Source organism: Calypte anna, unplaced genomic scaffold, assembly GCF_003957555.1.
Source record: "Calypte anna isolate BGI_N300 unplaced genomic scaffold, bCalAnn1_v1.p scaffold_108_arrow_ctg1, whole genome shotgun sequence".
In the NCBI taxonomy this organism is placed as follows: domain Eukaryota; kingdom Metazoa; phylum Chordata; class Aves; order Apodiformes; family Trochilidae; genus Calypte; species Calypte anna.
In genome coordinates, this window is record NW_022045423.1 from 20,990 (window position 1) to 46,019 (window position 25,030).

A 25,030-nucleotide genomic window follows, 5' to 3' on the forward strand; every position below is an offset into this window, starting at 1 on the left:
AGGATAAAGGGGATTTTCTGTCTAATTTTGCTTTCAGCTCAGTCTCTCAGAAGGAGCTGCACTGCTGAAATGAACAGCAAGGTTCTCAGTGGCAGCTGCTGGGACTGATCCCACTCCATGGTTATAGTTACTGCTGGAGAATGGGCTGCAGAACCAAAGCACTGCTCGGCTCTGAGGAACATTTTGCCCTCCAGAAGGAGAAAAGGAGTCAAGAGCTCACACCTGAAACCCTCCTTTGGGGAGGAAGGGACAAGAGAAATGACCAAAATTGACCCAACAGAGTATTCCATCCCATACACCTCATCCTCGGGATAAATGTGAGGTATCACCAGGGTCAAACCCCTTCCTGCTTCCCCTTATTCCCCTCTCCCTGGTTGCTTCCCATACACCACTCCCTGTTACTCCAGCTCCTTGGCCCATGATTTGGAGGGAAAGGAAAACCCTGCAGCTCAAAGCTGAGCTGTTCACTTTCTATTTCATTTTCACTCGTGGGAACATCCTGTTCCTCACATTCCCCACAGACATGACCCCCCTGCTTCCCACCAGAAAACAAGGAAACCTGGCTGGAGTGTCTTCCCAGCTTCTCCTTGGGCACAGGGAGGGCTCTGAGCCACCTCAAGCATCTTCTTTGTGCCCCCTGGGGATATTAAAATCCTGACGGAAAGGTCTGCAGAGGGGGGGAAGAAAGGCACAGGGGGCTCCTCAGCACCCACGGGTGCTCCTCGGTGCCCCACGGTGAGGAGCGGGGCAAGGAGAAAATGGCTTCTTGGCCACCAAGTGTGTGACCACCTGCAGAAAGTGGGCTTAGAAACCAAAGGGGGGCTCTAACCCCTCCTCGGGGCCCCACTCCTTGTGACCCAACTGGGCCTGGTTGGACCCCAGCAGAACCAGTCCCCCCCCACCTCCCAACACCGGCCTGGCCAACCCCAGCGCCATGGGTCGGGGGCGCGGGAAAACCCCACGTTGGGCGCCGCGCCCTCCGTCAGGCCACGCCCCCAATTATTGAGGCCACGCCCCCTTCGTGTGATAGTCTGTTGTGTCACGCCCTCTTTGTTTGGCCACGCCCCCTAGGTGGGGACACGCTCAGTGTGGCCACGCCCCCTGCTCAAGCCCCGCCCCCCTGCGTGGCGGATGGCAGGAGCGGTGTCCCCGCTCCGTGTGCCGTGTCCCGTGTCCCATCCCGGGCTTCCCGCGGGGAAAGGGAGGATGAGGAAGGAAACGAGAGCAAGAGATGGATAATGCAGGGAGATCCGGGCTGGGATCCGGGGAAAAAGCTGGACACGGGGTGCTGGATCCGCGGGAATCACGGCAGCACAACCGGATCCCCCAGAGGAGATGGGATGGTGCTGGGATGGCGCTGGGATGGTGCCGGGTCCAGAGGTGCTGCTGGGATGGGAGCTCTGGAAGTCTGGGTTCCAACTTCCTGCCTTGAACAGGACCAGGGTAGCAGGGGGGGTTTCTGCGTTTTCCTTGGAGGTCTGGAATTCTCCCCATCCTGGGCTTCACCACCGTCCTGAAGAGGAGGGGCAGACACTGCAGGGAAGCCCAAGGCTTCTCCTCGGAAAGTTGAGGTTGTTTCCATAACCACCTTCCAGGGAAAAGCCAGAACATTCCAAGATCGTGTTGGCTGCACACCCCCTATCCCAGCAAAGGACCCCTCAGCTCACACCAGTTTTATGTTCTCACCTCTGCCAGCCCCTCCCTGCTCTGCAGGACAAGATTCCAACTTAAAAAAGAAGGGGACGCCCTCACCCATCAAGTCCTGACATGGATGACACGGGAAGATGAGGGGAAGATGATGAGGGGAAGATGATGAGGGGAAGATGATGAGGGGAAGATGATGAGGGGAAGATGATGAGGGGAAGATGATGAGGGGAAGATGATGAGGGGAAGATGATGAGGGGAAGATGAGGGGAGGCAGCTCTTGGAGCTCATGAGCACCCCAAAGATTTGTAGGGTATCCCACAGCCTCTTCCTGAGCTGCTCATCTCCAATGGGCACTTCCCACATCTCCAGATGTCTCCAGTTCTCTCTCCACCTTCTCCCAGTCCCAACCATGTAGACTCTCTCTCTCCTGACCCCATTCCCAGCACTCCTGACCAACCTGGACTATTCCTCCCCTCCCTAACCACATCCCACACACACACCCCAGGAGTCCTTCAGTGCTCCCTCCTGACCCCCCAACCCCATCCCCTCATCCCCTTTTCCTGCTCTTCTGGGTTCTGTTCCCCATTTTATGGAATCCCAGAATAGCTGAGGTTGGGAGTGAGCTCAGAGCTCACTCCCCTCCAAGCTCCTGCCATGCCCAGGGACACCTCTCATCCAGCCCAGGTTGCTCCAAGTCTCATCCAACCTGGCCCTGAACACCTCCAGGGAGGGGGCAGCCACAGCTTCTCTGGGCAATCTGTTCCAGAGTCTCAGCACCCTCCTGATGAAGAACTTCTTCCTAAGATCCAGTCTGAGCCTCTTCTCCCTCAGTTTCAAACCATTTCCCCTTCTCCTATCACTTATGACACTTATGAAAAGTCCCTCTGCAGCCTTCCTGGAGGTTCCTTCAGGAATTGGGGGGCAGCTCTAAGGTCCCTCTGGAGTCTTCCCTTCTCCAGGCTGAACAATCCCAGCTCCTCAGCCTTCCCTCCTTGGATCACCTTTGTGGCTTCCTCTGGACTCATTCCAACAGATCAGTCACAGTGGGGACACCAGAACTGGACAGAGCATTGGAGGTTGGGTCTGAGAGGAGCAGAGGACAATCTGCCTCTCCTGATCTGCTCCCTGGGCTCCTCTGGATACATCCCAGGTCAGGGTTGTCCTTCTGAGCTGCACCAGCACAATCCTGGTCAATCCACAGCCCCCCAAGTCCTCTTCAGGGTTACTCTCAATCCCCACTGTATCCAGGTTGTGACTGTGGGAGCAGAGCTGTCTGTCAGGAGCTCAGTGATCCCACTAGAGAGCAGCCAGAGCCCTGCCCTGCCTCAGGAGAGCCCTCGAGTGAGAATCCCAATGGCATCCTGGGCTGGCTCAGGAAGAGCGTGGCCAGCAGGTCCAGGGAAGGGATTCTGCCCCTGTGCTCAGCTCTGGGGAGGCCACAGCTTGAGTCCTGTGTCCAGTTCTGGGCCCCTCAGCCCCTCAGGAAGGAGATTGAGGTGCTGGAGCAGGTCCAGAGAAGAGCAAGGAGGCTGTGAAGGGATCCAGCAGAATTGCTGTGAGGAAGGGCTGAGGGAGCTGGGGGTGTTGAGGCTGGAGAAGAGGAGGCTCAGGGGAGACCTCATCACTCTCTGCAACTCCCTGAAAGGAGGTTGGAGCCAGGGGGGGGGTTGGGCTCTTTTCCCAGGCAACTCTCAGCAAGACAAGAGGGCAGGGTCTCAAGTTGTGCCAGGGAGGTTTAGGTTGGAGATGAGAAAGAATTTCTTTCTGGAGAGGGTGATCAGGCATTGGAATGGGCTGCCCAGGGAAGGAGTGGATTCTCCGTGTCTGGAGAGATTTCCAAAGAGCCTGGATGTGGCACTGAGTGCCATGGGCTGGGAACCACGGGGGGAGTGGAGCAAGGGTTGGACGTGATAATCTCTGAGGTCCCTTCCAACCCAGCCCATTCTAGGATTCCACACTACCTGGTTTTTGAACCACTCTTCAGAGCAGTTCTGGAATCACAGCTCCACTGGGTCTCCCCTCCTGAGCTCCAGATGTTCTCTCCAAGGTTGTCACCTCCTTTCTCCTTCACTTTTGTTCATCACCCACTCTCCACACCAGCCAGTGGCCAGCTCTGCTGCTCCCCCCCACTCCTCAGAGCTGCACACCATTCCTTCCCTCCACCAACTGGAAAAAAAAAAAAAAACTTGGAAAAGGCAGATTCCAGGAAATCTTTTATATACAGACAGATAATTTCTCCACCTCCCAGGACTCCCAGCCCATGGGACAGAAACAAAGCAATGTATCCTTTGCTTCCTTAGCCACCAGAACAAGGATCATCCTTTGGAATAGTTTCATTTTGTTGTATTTTCTCTTTTTTTCAAGGCAAGAAGCAGAACTCATTGCTGAGCTGGGGAAATGTTTGTCCCAGGAGGGCAGCCCTGTCCCACAGCTTCTCACTGAGTTACCTGGGATGGAGAATCTCTTCCAGTTCCACTTCCCCCTTCTCTAGGACAATTCCACTTGTTCCATTCCCAGCTGCTCCTCAGAATTTCTTCTCTATAAAGGCAGCATGCAGGCCCTGAAGGTAACTCACTATTTTTTCCTCTATTTCCATGCCTTGAGCTATTTCCTCTTCAGAAAGTGCTAAGGGAGTCTGTGAGTCTCTGGTGACAATGATGACAGAGGTTCTCCTGGACTCCAGGACATTTGCCACCACCACCTGGTGCCTGTATTTCTCCAGTGCCTGCCGGGATTTATCCATCAGGATCAAGGGATCTGTTTCCAGTTTGAAGGAAATGACAAAGGCCTCCGGGGCCCACTCTTTGACCAGAGGAGAAAGCATTTTGGGCACCATCCTCATGGTGATCTACGGTGGGGAAAAAGAGCAGAGAAAAAGGTTGGGTCAAAAAAATCTAATAAATGAGTGAGAGACAGAGGGGGGGCAAGGGAAATTCCAGCTTCCTTTGGTGTTGTGTTTACACTGGGACACTTTCCTCATTTTCCAAAGCAGTATTGGGTCCAGATCTCACCAAACCAGGTTAAAATGTCACTAGCTTGAACTGCAAAATTAAGTTAAATTATCAGCCTGATGTTAACACACCAGCAGGGTGTTCTTCAGCAACGAAGCAACTGCATAAATCCCCAAATCCAGGCATCCTGTCAACTCTTAACCCAGCAACTTGTGAAAGGATTAAAAAAAAAGGACTCCAGCAGCAACTTTTCATCATGTATCCAAGATCCACCACCAACTCATACTGAAGCTGCAGGCATGCAGAGCTTTAAAGGGATATTCATGAGGGATTCTGCTCCCAGGGAAGTGCAGCCTCCCATTCCCAGAGAAAACACACAGGGTTTTTTTGCCAGACTGTTTTGCAGCCTTTCCAAGGTCTTCTTCCCAGCCAGTGGCCCCAGCAGGACACAGGGGCAGCTGGGATGTCAGAAAGGGAGGAGGGAGAGGTGGAGGGGGACAATGCCCTGGGGTGCCCCACCTGCAGGGGTCCCTCTGAGGACTGGATCTTGTGCTCAGGCATCTCGGAGGCAGGGATGTAGAAATCTGAGACAGCAGCAGCCAGGTAAAACATGACACTAGAACCTGCAAGAAACACACCTGCAGTCACCCAACAGCCTCATACTCTCACCTCAGGGACCCCAGAGCCAGCTGGGACCCCTCACACCACCTTGGGGACCCCAGGGATCACTTCAGAGACTCCCCCATCACTCACCCCTGAGCAGGGCAGTGCTGATCCCCCCCAAACACTGGGACTCCCTCAGATACACTCAGGGACACCTCACCCCCACACACCAAACCCCCAGGACAACCCAGACCCTCATGCAGGGTGCTGGACCATGGCTCCCCTCTGTCCCCTCACACCAGAGCTCCAAGGTCACTGGGGTCACCTCCTCACCTGAGCCCCAGGGCTACCCCATCCCCTCACCCTGGGGTCACCTTGTCCCTCTCAGCCACCCAGGCTGCCTTGTCCCCTCATGCCTGCCATTTCCCCAGGGCCACTTTGTCCCCTCACACTCAGGACTCCCTCCCATTCTGCCTCTCTCCTTGGTCCCCATGGCCCCTCTGTCCCCTCACCCCCAGCCTCCCCCTATCCCATCAACACCAGTGCCCCACACTCACTGGGACCACCTGGAGGGTGTCCCATCCTCTCACCTTGGGGTCACTTGGTGACCTTCATATTGAGGAATCCCCTGGGACCCCTCCTGTCCCCTCAGCCTCCCCCTGGGAACTCCCTCACAGCAGAGCCCCACACCCACTGGGAACACCTCAGCCCTGAGCCCCGGGACACCCCATCCCCTCACCCTGGGGCCACCCTCTCATTCTGGGGTCACTTCAGCACCCTCACCATGGGGACCCCTCTGGCTGCTTTGTCCCCTCACACCCGAACCCCCCCCATACCCTCACACCTGAATCCCTCCTATCCCCACACCTGAATCCTTCCCGTTCCCTCACACCCAAATCCCCGGAATCCCTTCACACCGGATCCCCCCATCCCCTCACACCCGGGTCCACCCTGTTCCCTCACACCCGGGTCCTTACCATCCCCTCACACCCGAACCCCCCCCCAGTTCCCTCACACCCAAATCCTTCCCATCCCCACACCCGAACCCTCCCCGTTCCCTCACACCCGAATCCCCCGAATTCCCTCACACCGGATCCCTCCCCTCCCCTCACACCTGGGTCCCCCCCGTTCTCTCACACCCGAGCCCCCCCAGTTCCCTCACACCGGATCCCCCCTGTTCCCTCACACTTGAACCCCCCCAGTTCCCTCACACCGGACACCCCTGTTCTCTCACACCCGATCCCCCCCATCCCCTCACACCCAAGTCCCTCCCGTCCCCTCACACCGAATCCCCCCGTTCCCCGCTCCCTTTCCTCCCTCCGCCGCCCTCCCCCTACCTAAAGGCGCCAACGCGCGGGCAGCAGCCTTCAGCAGCTCCAGATACTCCTCCAGCCCGGTGAACTCGATGGAGAGCAACAACCCCTCCTCCACAGCGCGCCGGTACTGCCGGAGTGCGGGCAGGAGTGCGGGGAGAGCGGCGGGATCGGCGGTGACGGCGGCGGGGGGGCCGGGATTGAGTCGGAACACATCGAGCAGCGCGGGCCCGGCGGGGGGCAGGACCCGTGCCCAGGGGAAGGCGGATCGGGCTCTGTGCAGGAAGCAGACCGCGTACCCCGCCGCCGCCAGGCGCTCCGCAGAGGCGGCTCCGCGCCTCCCGCTGCTGAAGTTCTCCAGGAACCGCACTGCGCGCGTCTCCAGCGGCACCTGGGTCCCCCCTGACGTCACCAGCGCCACGCGCCGGCCGCGCGCCGCCTGCCCCGCCGCCCAGGCCCGCACGCGCTCCTCCGCCCCGGCCGCCGCCATCTTGAGACGACCCCCTCCCCACACACACCCCCCCAACCCCTCACCTAATGGCACCGCCCACCCGGAACTTCCGCCCCGCCCGTTTCCGGTCACACCGCCCCGATGCGGAAGTGTTGCCTTGGCAACGCGTGGCCTAAGGACGGGATTTTGGGGGGGGGGGACGCGCTGGAGGGTATCGGGAGGTGCGAGGTGTGCGGGGCCGTGGGGCGGATCCGCTGCGGCCGCTGCCGCGTCACGTTCTACTGGTGAGGATGAAGGGGAAGGAGGGGGAGAGGGGCTTGGGACACAGGGAGAAGAGCCGAGGGGAAGCCCCGGGATGCGGGAAAAAGCCCAGGACACGGGAGAGTGTCCGCAGTGAGGCCCTGGAGGCAAGGAGAGGCAGAGAGCATCCCTGGGAAAAGGGCTGGGGAGGCAGGGAGAAGGCTGAGAGGTGACCCAGGGTCTGGGAGAGGTGTGGGGAGAGAGCGAGAGGCTGGGAGGACACGGGATAAAGGTGGGGACAGGGGAGTGAGGGCTGAGGGTGAAGGGCTGGGGATGGAGGGCTGGGAGAAAGCTCAGCAGGGATTGGACCTGAAGGGAGAGAGGGAGGGAAAGAAAGAAAAAGGGATGGAGGGAGGGAGGGAGGGAGAGAGGGAAAAGGGGAGAGAAAAAGGGAGGGAGAGGGAAGGAAAAAGGGAGGGAGGGGAAAAAGGAAGGAAGGGAGAGAGGAAGGGAAGGAGGGAGGGAGAAAGGAAGGGAGGAAGAGAGGAAGGAAGGGAGGAAGGGAGGAAGGGAGGAAGGAAGGAAGGAAGGAAGGAAGGAAGGAAGGAAGGAAGGAAGGAAGGAAGGCAGGCAAAGGCAAGGGAAGGAAAGAAAAGGAAAAGAAAAAGCAAAGAAGGGATAAGGGGAGGGAGGAGGAAGGGAAGGAGGAGGAGGTTCATCAGACAGGGAGCAGGGATGCTTCCCAGCCTCTGAGCTGGAGTTTTCCTCCTTCCTCCCAGCAGTGCCTGCAGGGGATGCAGAGCAGTGCAGGGAGCTCTGGGGGTGTCTGCACAACCCCTCACCTGCACAGCCTGTAAACTTCCTGGGCTTCAGAGGGAGCTGAGGGCTGGGGGGCTCGGGGCAGAGCAGGAGGGGGTTTGCTCATCCCTAAGTGTGTCAGGAGAGGGATTTGAGGAAGGTTTGAGAAGCAGAGTGCTGGTGAGGTGGCAGGACAGGAACCTGGACTGTGCTGTGAGCAGCCTGAGGCTTCCCCGGGTGGTTCTGGAGGGGGAAACCCAAAAGAACCGAGGGGCAGTGATCTCCTTTGCCATCATTCCCAAGCCAACAGCAAGCACTGCTCTTCCTTTCCCTTCCCTTCCCTTCCCTTCCCTTCCCTTCCCTTCCCTTCCCTTCCCAGCGATGTGGATCACCAGCAGGCTGACTGGGGCAGCATCCACGAGCAGATCTGCCCCCTCCTGGTTCCGATCCGAACTCCCCTCCCCTTCCTCCCTTCCGAGGAGGAGAGGAAGCGTGGAGCAGAGCAGCTGGAGGAGAGGAAGGTATGTGCAGGGATAACGGGACATTCCAGGGGTGTGCAGGGATAACAAAGGACACTTCAGAGATAACAGGACACTCCAGGGATGTGCAGGAATAGCAAAGACCATTCCAGGGATGTTCTGGGATAACAGGACACTCCAGGGATGTGCAGGGATAACAAAGACCATTCCAGGGATGTGCAGGGATAAGAAAAGACACTCCAGGGATGTGCAGGTATAACAAAAACCACTCCAGGGATGTACAGGGATAACAAAAACCACTCCAGGGATGTGCAGGGATAACAAAAACCACTCCAGGGATGTGCAGGGATAACAAAAGACACTCCAGGGATGTACAGGGATAACAAAAACCACTCCAGGGATGTGCAGGGATAACAAAGACCATTCCAGGGATGTACAGGGATAAGAAAAGACACTCCAGGGATGCGCAGGGATAACAAAAGACACTCCAGGGATGTGCAGGGATAACAAAATCCACTCCAAAGGGCAGCCAGGAAGCCTCAGGTTGAGCTCTTCCTACAGCTCAGGCCTCGGGAGGGCACTTCAGGACTTGGTTGCAGAGCTTTGGGTTTTTTTAGGCAAACAAAACCTCTGTGATGAGGAGAGGGGGAGCATCCTCTCTGCCATGCTGCAGCCTCCTGTCTTTTTCACAGACTTTACTCAGAGTCCTGAGCTTCCTGGGGCAATCCTGGAGCTCCCATCTGGAGGTGACCCTGCTCTGGGGTTGGACTGGATCTTTCCAACCCTTCACCTTCTGTGATTCCCTCCTCACCAGGGATTTAACCTCTCTCCTCTGGGCTCCAGCTGAGTTTTGCTTCTTCCAAGCTGCCCTCATCCTTCCTTGATGAGAGGGATTCCCCTTGCTCCAAGCAGAGGGAGGAGAAATAAAGTCCCCTCTCTTTGTTTACCTGGCCAAGTTAAAACCCCTTTTCCCACTCAGGCTTTTATCTCTGCAGTTTGGCCTCGTGGGTGGTGCAGTTGTGCAGTTTCTTTCCAGCTCCAGTGGTTTTCAAGCCTTTTTTTTTTTTTTTTTTCTTGTTTGTTTATGGACTGGCAGGAGCTGCTTTTTCACCCTGTTGATAAAATAAAACAACCCCAAGACTCCAACTGAAAATTATCTTGCCCAGAAAAAATAAATTACCCTTTGGTCATTGCATAACTCCTGATCACAGAACAATAGGAGAGCAGAAAGAGAGGTGGTGGCTGTCCAGTGGTGCCACTGAGAAGAACATCATTGATTTTCTGGCTTTTATATATTTTTAAGGGTTTTTTTTCTGCCTTCTTGTCTTGGGAACATCCAGAAGGACCCAGGCTGGAACCTGTGTGGGCTGAAGTCCTGCTTGGAGGAGAGCACACGATGGCTTTTTGGGCACCCAATTCCCTCAGGCTTTGTAGGAACCAGGCCCTGACAATCCCTGGGGTTTGGCAGATGCCAGAGGTTTGGAAATGACAGGCAGGATGGTTGAGCAAGGTCTGGAGAAGCCAGGTGGGAAGAGCCCATCCCAGAAGCAGCAGGAAAAACCCAAAAGCTTCATGGCTGCAGGTTTCCTGAGCTGATCTTTGGTCTTGGCAGATTTTTTTGCATCCTTCACTGCTTCAGCTTTTCCCAAGAAACTTCAGCTCTAGGTGAACACTGGGGTAAGAGCATCCTGCTGTCACCTCACTGGATTTCCTGCAACTGAACCCCAGGGCCACACCTCACAAGGGGCCACGTGGCCCTCAGCTGAAGGCAGAGCTCCCAGATGAGCTGAAAGGCAATAAATAATTTGGGATTTAGTGCCAGGGGAAGACAGCAGGAGGATGGGGCTGGAGGAGAAGGGTGAGGCACTCCCTGGGATGGCACCACACACCCCTGCCAGCTCCAACCTCAGCCCAGGCTGGCAATGATTCCATGGGAAAGCTGCCCCAGAGCAAAGCCTGATTGTTTTCCCAAGTGAGGGTTTTTATGGGATCTTTAACAACCCTCTTACATTTGTTCCTTTGTCTCCAGGCTCTTTAAACACAATAGGTGTTGGGAACAGTATGTGCAGGGCCACTTTGTCTTCCTCCTCACATAAAAAAGGAGTGAAAACACCTTGCTACCTCCTGCTTCCACAGCACCACTGCAGCTCCAGACCCCAAAAATGACATTTTTAAGGTGCAGGGCAGGCTGGCTGGAAGCCCTGGCAGAGCAGCATGGAGAGGGTGGGATTATTCACTGCCCCATCTTGGTGATTTTGTCACATTCCTCTTCCCAGAGCCAACGAAAACTCCTGAAAGATGTTTGGAGCTGAAGGAAAAGCTCTGGAATCGAGCCTGCCTCTGGGTTTATGACTTTTTGGACATTTTTCCTCTACTTTACAAACTCCTGCCCTGGTGTTTGTTTAGAAAACACTCAGCTGGAACCTCAGCCAGGATAGGGGAAAACTCCTTGCACATCCAAATACCCCATGGGCTTGGGGGAAGGGGCAGGAAGCCCAGAGCCAGAGGAGGTTATGAATTTCGTGCCTCAATCTCTGCTCCAAAGCTTTGTTGATAGAAATCTGCTTTTGTCAACATAGCCAGGGGGTTGCCTGCAGACAGCACCTCCAAACTGACACAACTCCAAGTTTCTGTTTGTGCAGAATGGCCTCACCTGCCTGCCTGATGTCAGCTCAGAGCAGCCCCCGGGTACAGAAAAAGTTCTGTGCCTCAACCCATCCCCTCTGGCTGCAGGTGTCAGATCCAGCTGACTCAACAAGCAGCCTGAAAATACCTGGTTGGATCCTGAAAATGACCTTTTGGACCCTGAAATGAGGCTTTGGTAACTCAAAAATGCAGTTTTGGAGCTGAAAATGAGGCTGGGAGCTTCAAAATGATACCCTGGGTACTTGAAAATGAGCTTTGGAGTCTTAAAAGTGGGATTCAATGTGGCTTTTGGATCCTCAAAATGCAACTGTGGGTCTTAAAAATAAGGCTGCAGGGACTAAAAGACCAAGTTGGGCTTTAAATTAAAATTTGGGTCCTAAAAGTGGAGCTTCACACCCTCAAAATGGGTCTTTGGACACTCAAAAGGAGGCATTGCACATCATGAAAATGAGATTTGAGCCCTGAGGAAGGGGTTTGCACCCTGAAGTGAGGGTTTGGACCCTAAAAATGAGGCTTTCAACCCTAGGATCCAAGCTTGGTAGCCTAAAATTGAGGCTTTGGGACTTAAACCTGAGGTTTTGAGCCCTAAAAGAGAGCTTTGGACCCTCCAAATGGGGCTTTGGACACGACTGGGAGCCTGACCCTGCCTTCCTCTTGGACTTTGTCATGTTTTCAAGCCCAAGTGTGTTCTGACCCCCCTTCCAACACCACCTGGGGCAGAGCTGGGGTCCTCAGCCTCCTCCAGCCCCAACTGGGGGAAAAATTGCTGCGTGGGGGGAAATCTTCAGAAAAAAAACCCCAAAGTTTGCAACTGCAGCAGAGATGAAAGGAGCTGGAAGTGCACAGGTCCTGGCCACGTGGGAGATGAGAACCCAGACCAAAGCCAAGGATCCCTCCGAGGCTTGGAACTGCTGTCTGAACCCCTCAGCACTGCAGGGCTCTTCTCTCCTGCCCTTTTTTTTTTTTCCTCCTGGGAGCTGTGCAGGATTCCAGCCCTCAGCTTGTCCTCTGATGTCTGCAGGTCCTCACGGGAAGTGGCGAGGATCCTGGGGACAAGGAAAGGAAAAAAAGAATCATCCTGAGCTCCAGCACCTCAGGACAGTGACAACCTGTGGGGGGACACACTCCAACCTCAGTGCTGGTCCCTGCAGAGAAGGAGTGACACAGATGGAGGAGGCACTCTGATAAATAGCAGCTTTTAGTGCTCCTTGCCCTCAGCGTCTGCTGATTGCTCCTGGGGTTTGCTGCCTCTTCACTCCCTGGCTCAGGGGCTGGAGAGGGGACAGCTGAAGTTATCACAGCTCTCCCTGCTGCAGCAGGGTGCTGTCACCCCAGGGTGTGTTCTTCAAAGCTCTTATTTTCCCAGAAAAGATGTCCCTCTGCCTCAGCTCTCCAGGAACACTCAGTCTGTCCTTGAGCTTCCCTGGCCCTGAGCTGTTCCTTGCCCATGGCCTCCCTCTCTCTGATCCCTTAAATCTCAGCTAAACACCAAAGCCCAACCTCCAAAAGCACTCGGGTTTGCTTTTCCTGCCCTCTGCTCAGCCACAGCTGGAAAAGAGGAGAGAAAAAATGGTATTTTCTGCCAGCACACACTGCCCGGGTGCCTCCAGCAAGAGCCTCACTGACCTCCCAGCAACACCATTTCATTCCAGGCAGCTTTCCTGCTGCACCCCTTGCCTGAGAAGACAACCCAGCAGCATTGGGAGTGTGCAAAGATTATCCTGAAGGCCAAGAGGGATGGATAACCAAGCATCCTGACCCTTTTTCACTGGCACCCCCCAGCATGTGGTGAGGCCACGGTGTCGGCAGCGGAGCTCTGGGACACAGCCACAGCCACAGAGAGGTTTGTGGTGGAAAGATCAAACCAAACAGGGCTTGCAAGCAGCAGCAGAAAGCAGGGGGCAGCTGTACATACAGGAAACATGGATTCTGGAATCAAAGAAATGCTGCAGAAGCTGTTTAACCACCAGGGCCAGCGTGGGTGATGGAGCTACTGCAGTAGGATGCTGTGTGTTAGGGTGTTGTTGTGTTTCCCCCCTTTCCAGACTCTGTCCCCAAAATGCCAGGCCCAGAACTGGCCCGGAGAGGGTGGTAAGAAGCTGCTGAACCACACGAGGAGCTCTCCCCTTGCTTCCAGACTTGGTCTCCTGCAGCTGGAGCTGAGCCATGCTGGCACCAGCCTGGCAAACCCTCCGCTCCACTGCCTGCTGTGAGTCAGAGTTATTAGTGTCAGCACAGCCCTCCCCCTTGGAGCCCCTTTGTCTAATCTTTTCTTTGGTCTTGTGATGATCATTTTCTGTGCTTCACAGCTTTTATTGCTGCAGCCTTATTAGCCCTTTCTTGTAGGCTTCAGGGATTCTTTGACTCATGAGACACCACATGACCCAAGAGGATGTCCTAAGCTGTTCCTTCTAGAAGCAGCAGGGAAAGCCAGGCTCTAATATGACAGCTTTAGTTCCCATCCATTAATTACTGACACAAAGAACATTACCAGCACTGTTTCACAGTTTGCAAACTTGAATGTGAAAAGAGGCCATGCATGGTCCTGGTACTTCCTCTTCTCCTTCTTCTCCTTCTCCTTGTCTTCTTTCTCCTCTTGTCCTCCTTCTCCTTCTTCCTCCTTTTTCCTCTCTCCTTTCTCCTTCTCCTTCTTTCTCATTTCTGCTTCTCCTTCCCCCTCACCTTCTCCTCCTTCTCCTTGTCTTCCTTGTCCTCTTTCTCCTCCTTCTCCTCTTCTTCTTTCTCCTCTTGTCCTCCTTGTCCTTCTCCTTCATCTTTCTCCTCTCTGCTTCTCCTTCTTTCTCCCCTCCCCCCTCCTCCTCCTTCTCCTCTCCTCCTCCTCCTCCTTCCTCCCTTCTCCTTCTCCTTCTCCTTCTTCCTCTCCTTCTCCTCTCCTTCTCCTTCTCCTTCTCTTCTCCTTCTCCTTCTCCTTCTCCTTCTCCTTCTCCTTCTCCTCTCCTTCTCCTTCTCCTTCTCCTTCTCCTTCTCCTTCCTTCTCCTTTCTCCTCCTCCTCTCCTCTCCTCCTCCTTCTCCTTCTCCTTCTCCTTCTCCTTCTCCTTCTCCTTCTCCCTTCTCCTTCTCCTTCTCCTTCTCCTTCTCCTTCTCCTTCTCCTTCCCCTTCTCCTCCTTCTCCTTCTCCTTCTCCTCCTCCTCCTCCTCCTCTTCTTCCTCCTCCTTCTCTCCTTCTCCTCTTGTCCTTCTTCTCCCCATGCTCCCCTCCCTCTCCCCTCTCTCTCTCCCTACAGAAGCAGCTCACATCCCTGGCTCAGAGCCGATCCCAGGAGTTGGTTCTGGATGGGAAGGCAGCAGAAGCGATTCCCGCAGCCCTGCATGCCCTGCGCTTCAGCACCGAGCTCTACGGCCCCGACTCGGTGCAGCTGGTGCCTGCTTATCTCGTCCTGGCTCTGGCCTCCACTGGGAAGTATTGTCTAAATAGGAACACTGACAAGGGCAAGACCTCCCTTGGGTCAGGTTTCTGCTTTCCTTTTCCCGTTTATCAGGGCAGGACCGGCTCTGCCGTGTCTCCATACCCTGCCCTGCCTCAAGGGCACTGCAGAGAGAGAGTTGTGTGTGTGTGTCCCCTTTGCTGTGTGGGTCTGGGGAAGAGAATCACTCGTTGTGATCATGGAATCATAGAATGGGCTGGGTTGGAAGGGACCTGAGAGATCATCAAATCCAACCCTTGCTCCACTCCCCCCGTGGTTCCCAGCCCATGGCACTCAGTGCCACATCCAGGCTCTTTGGAAATCTCTCCAGACACGGAGAATCCACTACTTCCCTGGGCAGCCCATTCCAATGCCTGATCACCCTCTCCAGAAAGAAATTCTTTCTCATCTCCAACCTAAACCTCCCCTGGCACAACTTGAGACCCTGCCCTCTTGTCTTGCTGAGAGTTGCCTGGGAAAAGAGCCCAACCCCCCCCTGGCTCCAACCTCCTTTCAGGGAGTTGCAGAGAGTGATGAGGTCTCCCCTGAGCCTCCTCTTCTCCAGCCTCAACACCCCCAGATGAGATCAATGAAACGTTTTCTCCATCCCCCACAAGAGAAGCAGCATGCAAAGCTCTTCCTTACCTGTGGGGCTTTGGATGGTTCTCCAGAGCTGTGCATTCCCCAGGGTGGTTGGTTGCCCTCTTATCTCAGGGAAGCAGCAAACCTTTCCCAGGCCATTGCATCAGAGGAATCCCTGAGTTCATTCACAAATGCTCTCCCTGCCTGAAGCAGGGCTTTTTATCACTGCCTGGATGCTTTATGAAAAATGACAAATTAGACTCAGCAGGTGGAGAGCTGCTCTCCTCAGCTGCAGATGGAAAGGTTGGGAAGTCACTGTCAGTCCTGGCTAACACAGGAGCAGACACAGTGCTCTACTGGTAGAGGTGAGCTAATTCAAGAATTGTTTTAAATGGGGTGCTGAGGGAAGGGGGAAAAAAATAAAACCCTGAGTAATTGTAGTGTGATAGTATGTGAGTCAGTGGTGGCTGCTGCTACCCTGCTGTGAACACGTTTCAGAGATACTCAGAGCACTAGGCAGGTGCTGGCCTCTCTTGCACTTGTAGACACTGGAAATTTGATTCTGAAACCTGACTAAGGAGCACTCAGGAGAGGGGACTCCAGAGTATCAAACTACTGCAGAGGGATAATGGCACTTATCCCCATTGCTGAAATAAAAATGCTTTCATAGAATCCTAGAATGGGCTGGGTTGGAAGGGAGCTCAGAGCTCATCAAGTCCAACCCTTGCTCCACTCCCCCCGTGGTTCCCAGCCCATGGCACTCAGTGCCACATCCAGGCTCTTTGGAAATCTCTCCAGACACGGAGAATCCACTCCTTCCCTGGGCAGCCCATTCCAATGCCTGATCACCCTCTCCAGAAAGAAATTCTTTCTCATCTCCAACCTAAACCTCCCCTGGCACAACTTGAGACCCTGCCCTCTTGTCTTGCTGAGAGTTGCCTGGGAAAAGAGCCCAACCCCCCCCTGGCTCCAACCTCCTTTCAGGGAGTTGCAGAGAGTGATGAGGTCTCCCCTGAGCCTCCTCTTCTCCAGCCTCAACACCCCCAGCTCCCTCAGCCCTTCCTCACAGCAATTCTGCTGGATCCCTTCACAGCCTCCTTGCTCTTCTCTGGACCTGCTCCAGCACCTCAAGCTCCTTCCTGAGGGGCTGAGGGGCCCAGAACTGGACACAGGACTCAAGCTGTGGCCTCCCCAGAGCTGAGCACAGGGGCAGAATCCCTTCCCTGGACCTGCTGGCCACGCTGTTCCTGAGCCAGCCCAGGATGCCATTGGCCTTCTTGGCCACCTGGGCACACTGCTGGCTCATGGTCACCTTCCTGGCAATCCAGACTCCCAGGTCCCTCTCTGGCTGCTCTCCAACCTGCTTACTTCTATATTTCTGTCATTTCAGGTATTGGCCATCTGCAGGAAGCATCCAAGTATCTCTCCCAGGCTGAGTGGATTGTCCTGAAAACCCCAGACTGCAGCATTGCTGTTCAGTCCAAGTTACAGCGTGGGCTGGGGCTTCTCTGTGTTGCAAAAGGAAACTTTGAGCAGGCTTTGTATCACCTGGCTAATGATGTAAGCCAACTCAAACACAGGAACACTTCATTTGCTTTCCTTCTCACGTGTTAGGAACACCTGGACTGCCCAGCTCCAGGAGACCTCTGTGTCCCAGTGTCACCAAAGCTGTGTTTTACCAGTTGTCCTTGAAGTGGCTGTCCCTGTCTTTACTGCATCTCCTTAGGAATTTATCCACCACTTGGTTACAGCCCTAAAGCACACATTCCTCCCTCAAAACTGGTAGAGTTGCCTTTTATTCAACAGAAAGCTTACTTTATATTTTGGTTCCATTTTCCCCATACCTTTCTGTGACACAGCAGTTTAACTCTCATTTCAATCCCTCATTTAACCCTTGAAGTGTCAGGTTCAGCAGCGTTTTCCCCAATTCAATCTTTTTAGCCAGGAGAGCAGTTTGCCAGGTTTGGAGAGGTTCTTTCCAGCTGTGTTCCTGGGGATGCTTTGCCTGTCATTTGATCCCCCAAAGGCAGATGAACTCCACATCCTATTTCTGTCCCGTGCAGACTAAATTTATCCAGTGCAGAGTGATGCCTCCCCTCCTCTCCTCAACTTCAGAGCTGCTTTGTGTGGGTGTCAGTGATGACACAGAGGAGAATCAGATCCTTTGTATTGTCACAAATCCACCCCCAGCCTGCCTTAATGTGTAAACTTTTTTTGGGAGAGTCCCCACTGTGCCACTGATGCCTGAAAGGGTGTCAGGTAATTATTTTTTTTATTTTTTTTCCCATTAACAACTCACTGCTCTACGTCAGAGCAACCCAGGACCTGCCTGAACTTTGGCTACGTGCCTGAAACCTGCTGAGAGTCACAGCCCAGCTCAGAATAGCTGGAATGCACCAGTGCCTCCCTGGGCTGGGGCTGCAGGGGGGGGAAAAAGGCACCAGGAGAGCTGAAACCTGCAGCAGGTTGGGGACCTGAGACCTCCAGGTTGCACAGGAGGTGTGGGAAACCTGCCCCACACATCAGGGGGGTAAAATTCTTCTGCCCCACCCAGTCACCTTGCATTCCTCTGCCTAAAACCCCAAATGCAGCTTTTTTAGTGCAGTTTGCAGTCAGAATTGGGTGTAACTAATGCTAGAGTTACAAAGGAAAAGAAGGGGATGCTTGCAATAATCCTAGAGTGAAAAATTTCCCAGGTTTGGTGTGAACATTAAAATTCTGCCTTTTTTTTAATATCAATTTCAGATTTATCTTGCTAGTTCTGCATTTGGACTAAAATCTACTGAAATCTCTGGAGGGTATTTCCACATGGCCAATATTTTCCTTCACCAGGACAAGATGGACATAGCAAACTCCCTCTATGCTGAGGTTGGTAGAACCAAAGCTCATCCTTCATATTTTTCTTTTTTTTTTATTATTTTTCTCTATTCTTTCCAATATTTCTCATCTTTCTAACAGCTTTTAATGCAATGCTGACCACATCCAGTGCAGTTTTGCCTTTTAGGATCAACCCCAGCACCTTTTTTCATACTTAAATATTTCTCAGAGAGTTAAAACTAGGAGAGAGAAATTCTGTAGGAGAGAGAAATCCTTACTCTGGAAACATATTCAAGTTGTCTTCAATTTGGGCAGCCAAACCTTGTTAAAAAAAAAATCTCTTTGCTACCAAAGCCAGTGCCAGAGGTTAAAGAGGGTCCTACAAAGAAGAGAGGGTTGCCAAGGAGTTTCCATGGCCAGGATGGAGCTGCTGAGCAGTGGGATACAAATGGGCCCTGTGAAATTTGTTCTGAAAAATCAATGAAAAATCAGGCTGGGAAAAGATGTCCAGGAGTGAAGGAAGTAACAATTATCACCTTAATAACTGAAAAAAAATCAAAGAGCTTTTATTTGCTAAGCCCAATCTTCTGGGGGAAGGAGGCTCCGGCAGCTCCGTGCTCTCCCCGTTCTCCTGCCAGACTCCAACCAAATCAGCTTTTGGTTAAGGATTTAGGTAGATTGGTTGAAGTTTGGTGAAAATGATCATCCAGATGGAGATGTGAGGCTGGCCTGGAGAGATCAGGGAGCTTTCCAGGTGAGCCACCCTGCTTGGCAGCAGCCAGCTCACCACCCAGCAGGCGCTGGGGTTATTGTGGCAGGGAGGTGCATGGCAGGACACATTGTTTAGAGAACAACTCCTCACTAAATACCACGTATTCATACAAGAGAAATCATTCATTTGCTTCCTGATAGGTGACCAGCATCTGGCATGCCTTTCTCCTGAAGTCAGTCCAAGCTCAGGAGCAGATTCTCAAGTCACAACCGGAAATGTCTCTGCTCAGCCAGGAGAGGGAAGGCAGCGAGGGAAGGATGAGTAAGCACCGAGCCCTTTGGGTTTTACACAACCCCTGCAGCCCATGGTTTGCAGCACTCAGGCTTTGTGTGGGGCATTTCTGCCCCTGAGGGGGACCCAGGGGTGTTTCTGGTGCTGGGTGGAACAACAGAGAGCACTTTAGGAATGGGGGTGTTCACGTGGACGCCCAGCTTTGCACGTTGGGTTTGGCAGGGCCTGTAACAACACAAGGTTTTTGCCTTTCAGGATTCAGTTCCACATCAAGGTTCTCATTTCTCTTACAGCTCCTTTGTCTCTATTTAATTATGTGAAAGTGACATCTCATCTCACTTAGGCAGGTTTACAGCTCTACCCTTTGGAGCAGCAGGACACAGAGGGATAGTGTTTGCTGGTAATTGGATGTATTAATCTGGAGGATACTCTTGGGAGAGAAGCTGAGCAGTCTCTCACTAGGTGCACAAAGGTGCACAAAGCAGCAGGACATACACTGGCACCCCCTTTCTCATTTTCTTCAGGTTCCAATTGAACACAAGAGGAAAATCTTTCACCCTGAGGACAGTCAGCCCTTGGAATGGTCTCCCAGGGGAAGGGGTGGATTCCCCCACTCTGGAAAGTTTGAATTCTCAGCTCAGTGGGTGCTGAGACATCTCACATCAACAATAATATGAGAAGGGTTGGGCCAGATGATCCCTGAGGTCCCTTCCAAGCTGACATCCTGTGATTCTCTCCCCTGAGGTCAGGCTGGGCTCTGCTCCTTCACTTCCTCCTACCATCTATGCCAGCAGGGATAGAGAAGAGCAGCAGTCCTGGAAATCCCATTACCTGGCACTGTCTCCATCCCATCACAAACCTCACCAAGCCAGGGATCCCTGACACCACCCTCAGTTATGACAGGAGTGAAAAAGTGGCTCTTCTCATCCAGCTGCTGGGAATGCCCATCCTCACTAAAGGCCACTCACACACTGCCTGGATGGAGAGGTCTGGTCATGGGGATGGGATTTGCATGGAGCTGGGACACCACGTTGATGCTTGTGGTAGAAATGCTTTGATGTCTAGAAGAGATAATTGAATATATTGTTGTATATATTCTCTCTTCCATCCATCCATCCATCCAACACAGTTATTTCATTCCTAATGCAGCTAGAGCCCAGAAAGCAGAAGCATTCCAGGTGCTGAGTGCAGTGCTGGACATCAGAGAGCAGACTCTAAAGCAACAACCTGAGGAAACAGCCCGAGTCCTGCACACCCTTGCCATGCTGCATTACCTGAACATGGATTTTCCCAGGGTAGGGTCCTCTCTGAAGGTTCCAGGGGGGTTCCTGACTCTGTTTCACCCCATCCCAGTTGCCTGTGTCCACCTCACACCTCTCCTGAGCCCCCAGCAGCCTCACAGCACCAGCTGCCCAAGGACAAAGTTGTCTTGGTATCTGTGCAGGAAGCCAGCTCACCACAATAAAGCCCCCAGGATCTGGTCTGGTCTCTGCCAGGCCATCCATCCACCCTGACCCCACATTCTCTGGTTTTCTCCTTTATCTGGGATGTCCTGGCAGAGTCACTGCCTGTCCCTTTGGACATCAGGGGGAGTGTTCTGTAGGGAACCAGACATTGGCCTTGCTCTTGTCTCCCTGTAATTCCCATGGTGGTTCACCAGCAGGTTCACTCTGCTGGACCCTGACATTCAGTCTTGAGTTTTCACCCTGCATTTTGATGCCTAAAAATTCCAGATGCAGCTTCTGACTTCAGAGTGCTCAGTTCTCTGCCTCAGCAATCATTGATTTTCAGTAAAGCATCTGGAAATCAAACCCTGGGTTTCAGGCTAAGAGCTCCAAAGGCCAAATTCCTGCGTTTTGGAGGGTGAAAATCCAGATTCCTGATGGGCTCTTCATTTTATTGGAAAAAGCCACCACAATGATGTGTGGCAGTGGGAAGGCACAAAGAAACAAAACCGAGACAGAAAGCAAAGATTTAGAATAATGAGAATTCCTAATTCCTGGAAGAGCTACCAAGGGAAACGAGGGATTTAATTCAGACTGAGTTAATACAGCTGGGGTTTTTTTTTGGTGTGTTTGTGGTTTTCCTGAAATAGCTTTGGGAATGTTGAGCTGAGCATTAGATGGAAGGTGATGAGCTGCAGAGTGGGGGTTGGGGTTGATAATCTCCTCTTGTCTGCACCACTGGGTCCTCAATATGATATCTCCTGGCAGCTTTCCTCTCTCCTGTAAAGCAGCTTCTGGAGGTCACCCTCTGAAACAGGCAGCTGAGAGCCTGGAGCCTGGATCTGCTCTGGTGCAGCCCTCCCAAAGAGCCTCTGCAGGGCTCTGAACTATTCCTTGAGAAAAGCCCCATTCCTGACCAGTCCTTTCTCTTTCCTCTTCTTCCCTTCCAGGCTCACAAGGTGGGGCTGAAAGCCCTCGACCTGCTGAAACAGCTTCCCCAACAAGAGTCTCTGGAAACCATTGATCATTTGTTAAAGCTGATAAACTCCAGCACAAAATAAAGAATTTGCAGCCAAGCCAGGGGTTGGGTTACCTGGCAGCTGAGGTGCTGCCATCCAAGGTTACCTCCCATCTCTCCTCCCTGCTCCTGCCTTCTTCCCAGCCGTGTTCCTTTGCCCCTCCAAATATTTAAAAATTAAACCTTTTGCTACCAGGGAGTTTTCAGGTGCTGCTCAAGCTCTGCAGCCCTCTCCTCCATAGCAGGGCGAGGGGGGGAAAGGGAAGAGCACCCAGCACTTGCTGCAGAAACCATTAATGATTCATGGGTGAGCAAACAGCCTCTGACGTCCTGGCATTGTGTGGCCAGGAGCTGAGGTGTGTTTGGGACCTGTTCCCTCCATCTGCCTTCCAGTTTGATGAGGGAGATAACCAGGGAGGGACACAGGGAAAATCTTTGCTGGGCTGGGGAGACACCTGCACCCCAGGAAAGCACCTGGGGGGACATGGGGAGAGAATACAGAGAGGGGGATCAAGGATTGGAATGCCAGGGAGTTGGGATACAGGACTGGGATGTACTGGGATGCAGGATGGGGGTGCATGAGGTTTGGACTGGGGATGTGTTGGGGTGCAGGATGGAGAAACCCCAGGATACATGGGGGTGCTGGGCAAGGATGTGCCAGAGTGAATTGGGGTGCACAAGGGTGTAGGATTGGGGTGGAGATGCATTAAGATGAATTGGGGTGAAGGGTTTCAGGTTGGGTGCAGGATTGGGATGCATTGGGATTAATTTAAACATGGGATTAGAGTTGGGATGCACTGGGGTGCAGGATTGGGATGGGGATGCATCAGGGAGCAAGACTGGGATAAATTGTGCAGGATTGGGGAGCCTTGGGGTTGGGATACAGGGCTGGGATGTGCTGGGATGTGCTGGGATGCAGGATGGGGGTGCAGGGTTGGGGTGCAGGAGTGGGTTGCATGAGGGCAGAGGATTAGGACTGAGCCTGGGGTGCAGGGGGCTCAGGACTGAGTTGTAGGACTGATTCCTCCTTCCCCTGGTTGTGGAAATAAGGATGTGAGAGGGAGAAAACCCCAACTTTGGGGAAATGGAATGATTTTTTTCATGCTTCTCTCCCTTGAAAGTTGTGATTTTTCATCTCCAACAAGCAGCTCAGGGGGGCTTTGCCATCCACCCTTTTCTGCAGGAGGATGGGGGTCAGGAGGGGGTGTTTGGGTGTTACTTTTGGACAAGCCAGTGCTGGGGTGTCCACTGTCCCTTGGATTTCTCTTTTTTTCTGCTTCATGGGGAAGGTTCAGGTTGGAGATTAGGAAAAAATTCTTTATGGGGAGGGTGATCAGACATTGGAATGGGCTGCCCAGGGAGGGGGGGGGATTCTCCATCCCTGGAGGTTTTTAGGAAGAGCCTGGATGTGGCACTGAGTGCCATGGGCTGGGAACTACGGGGGGAGTGGAGCAAGGGTTGGACTTGATGAGCTCTGAGCTCCCTTCCAACCCGGATGATTCTGTGGGATCTATGGGAGGTGTTGCACCTCTCTGAAGTGTCCCTCCATCCCAAATGTGCCATCCCTCCTCCTGCAGTGCTCCAGAAGAGTCCTGGAGCTCTGGGTACACAGGGACTGATTTGTTCCATTTGGGGAAGACCCTGGGAGAGCCAAGGAGGTGGGAAAAGGGCTGGGGGAGTCCTGGGGTGTGAAGGAGGTGGGAAAAGGGATGGAGAAGCTCCTGGGAGTGCCAAGGAGGTGGGAAAAGGGCTGGAGGAACCCCCAGAAAAGCCGACGAGGTGGGAAAAGGGCTGGGGGAGTCCCAGGGTGTGAAGGAGGTGGGAAAAGGGATGGGAGAGCTCCTGGGTGTGAAGGAGGTGGGAAAAAGGCTGTAGGAGCCCCTGGGAGAGCCAAGGAGGTGGAAAAAGGGCTGGGGGAGCCCCTGGGTGTGAAAGAGGTGGGAAAAGGGATGGGGGAGTCCCGGGGTGTGAAGGAGGTGGGAAAAGGGCTGGAGGAGCCCCTGGGAGAACCAAGGAGGTGAGAGAAGGGCTGGAGGAACCCCCAGGAAAGCCGAAGAGGTGGAAAAAGGGCTGGGGGAGCCCCTGGGAGAGCCAAGGGCTCTGCAGTCAGACGGGTTCAGGTGCCCCAGCATGTGACAACCTCGTGGGGCTGGGAAAGAGGTGAAGGGAAACTCACCCCAGTGCTGAGGTCTGAGTTCAGCTGAGCTTTAAGCCTCCGATTAAGTCTCATTTACTTCAGGAGGATTTATGAGTGCATTTAATTGCCTTGCTGAGTTGGGCCCGAGTCAAATACGCTTTTGAAATGCTTCGTCAAGCTGGGACCTGAGCAATTAGCAGGGATTGCTGCTGCTGAGAGGGGAAAGGCTCTGCCCCAACCCGGGTGCCACTCTGTGGGACACCGATGGGTGCACTGGGGGAGCCCCACGGCCACTGGATGGGTGGGAGACCCCCAAGTCCCTAGTGGGGAGACCCATCCATCCCCCCTCAAACACAGGCTGGGGACAGGACCAGCTGGCACGGTGCCTCGGGGCACAGAGGATTTGGGTCACGGTGCTGGAGCTTTGGAGCTGCTGGAAGTAAATCCCTAGGGATGCTCTGCTGAGCCTGCCTGACACGCCAGGCTCGGTGGCACCACTCCTGGCCCTGGACACCAGGGTAAAAAATGGTGTGAAAATCAGATTTCTGTAGGGCTGAGCAACTCCGGGAGCAGCAACAGGCAAGGGCTGGGCATGGAAACGTTAGCACAGGCAAGGAGAAGAGCCCTGGGCAAGTAAAGAACCTTTGTAGGAGCTTTGAAAAATTTTTTACAAGAGCTATTTCCTCCCAGCACGCTGGAACAGCTGTTTGCAGCACCTGCACTTGAGGGCAAAGAAGGATTTTAATAAATAAAGAAGCCTGAAGTGACCAGGATCAGCGTTTCTCAGCCCGAAAGTGTTCAGGCTTGCAGCTCTTGGCGTCTCCTCTGTTTAAGGAAAAAAAATAATCCAAGAGAAATCCCAACCTGGGGTGCAGACCCCAAGCAGAGAAGCTCCCACAGCCCCCAGTTTGAGCTGGGGGAGGTTTGGGGCTGCAGCAGGGTCCAGGCTCCAGGCAGGGAATTCAAATGGAGTCAGAGAATGCTGGAATCATGGTTGGAAAAGACCTTCAGGATCATAAAGCCCAACCACCAGTGCAGGACTAAAGCATCTCCCAAAGCCCCACATCTGCCCCTTTTTATTTAATCCCTCCAGGGTTGGTGACTCCACCACCTCTCTGGGTGAGCTGTTCCAGAGCTTCCCCTCTCCTTTCTTTGAAGGAATTTTTCCTGATATCCAACCTGAACCTTCCAGGCCAACTCCTGCCTCACCACAGGCAGCTGGAGAGGGCAATGAGGGCTCCCCTAAACCTCCTCCAGCCTCAACACCCCCAGCTCCTTCACCCTCTCCTCCCAAGACCTCTTCTCCATCATCCCCATCACCCTCAGAGCCCACCAGGACGAGAAGGATGTGGAGCTGGAAGGGGCTGCAACCCCCTGAGCTTCCCCCAGCAAGGAGCAGGAAGATCCCCCCTGGATCCCAAGATTCCAGCCTGGCTGAGACCAAAATAAAAGGCAGAGGACACGGGTGGGGGGG

General features: G+C 53.7%; 2 protein-coding genes across 2 annotated transcripts; one reads left to right on the forward strand and one right to left on the reverse strand.

The window, feature by feature from the left end:
• Positions 1-3,851: 3,851 nt before the first annotated feature.
• PPCS (phosphopantothenoylcysteine synthetase) lies at positions 3,852-7,016 on the reverse strand (the record flags this gene model as incomplete). The annotated part of the gene is made up of 3 exons (XM_030468428.1): positions 3,852-4,495; positions 5,118-5,221; positions 6,539-7,016. Coding segments are annotated over 3 exons (906 nt in total), but the record flags the coding sequence as incomplete, so codon positions are not given.
• An 89-nt stretch (positions 7,017-7,105) lies between these two features.
• ZMYND12 (zinc finger MYND-type containing 12) lies at positions 7,106-21,476 on the forward strand. The gene is made up of 8 exons (XM_030468427.1): positions 7,106-7,249; positions 8,383-8,524; positions 14,375-14,546; positions 16,527-16,696; positions 17,882-18,004; positions 18,866-18,986; positions 20,106-20,251; positions 21,352-21,476. The coding sequence occupies exons 1-8, from the start codon at positions 7,107-7,109 to the stop codon at positions 21,460-21,462; spliced, it is 1,128 nt and encodes a 375-aa protein (XP_030324287.1). The 5' UTR covers position 7,106; the 3' UTR covers positions 21,463-21,476.
• The last annotated feature ends 3,554 nt before the right edge of the window (positions 21,477-25,030 follow it).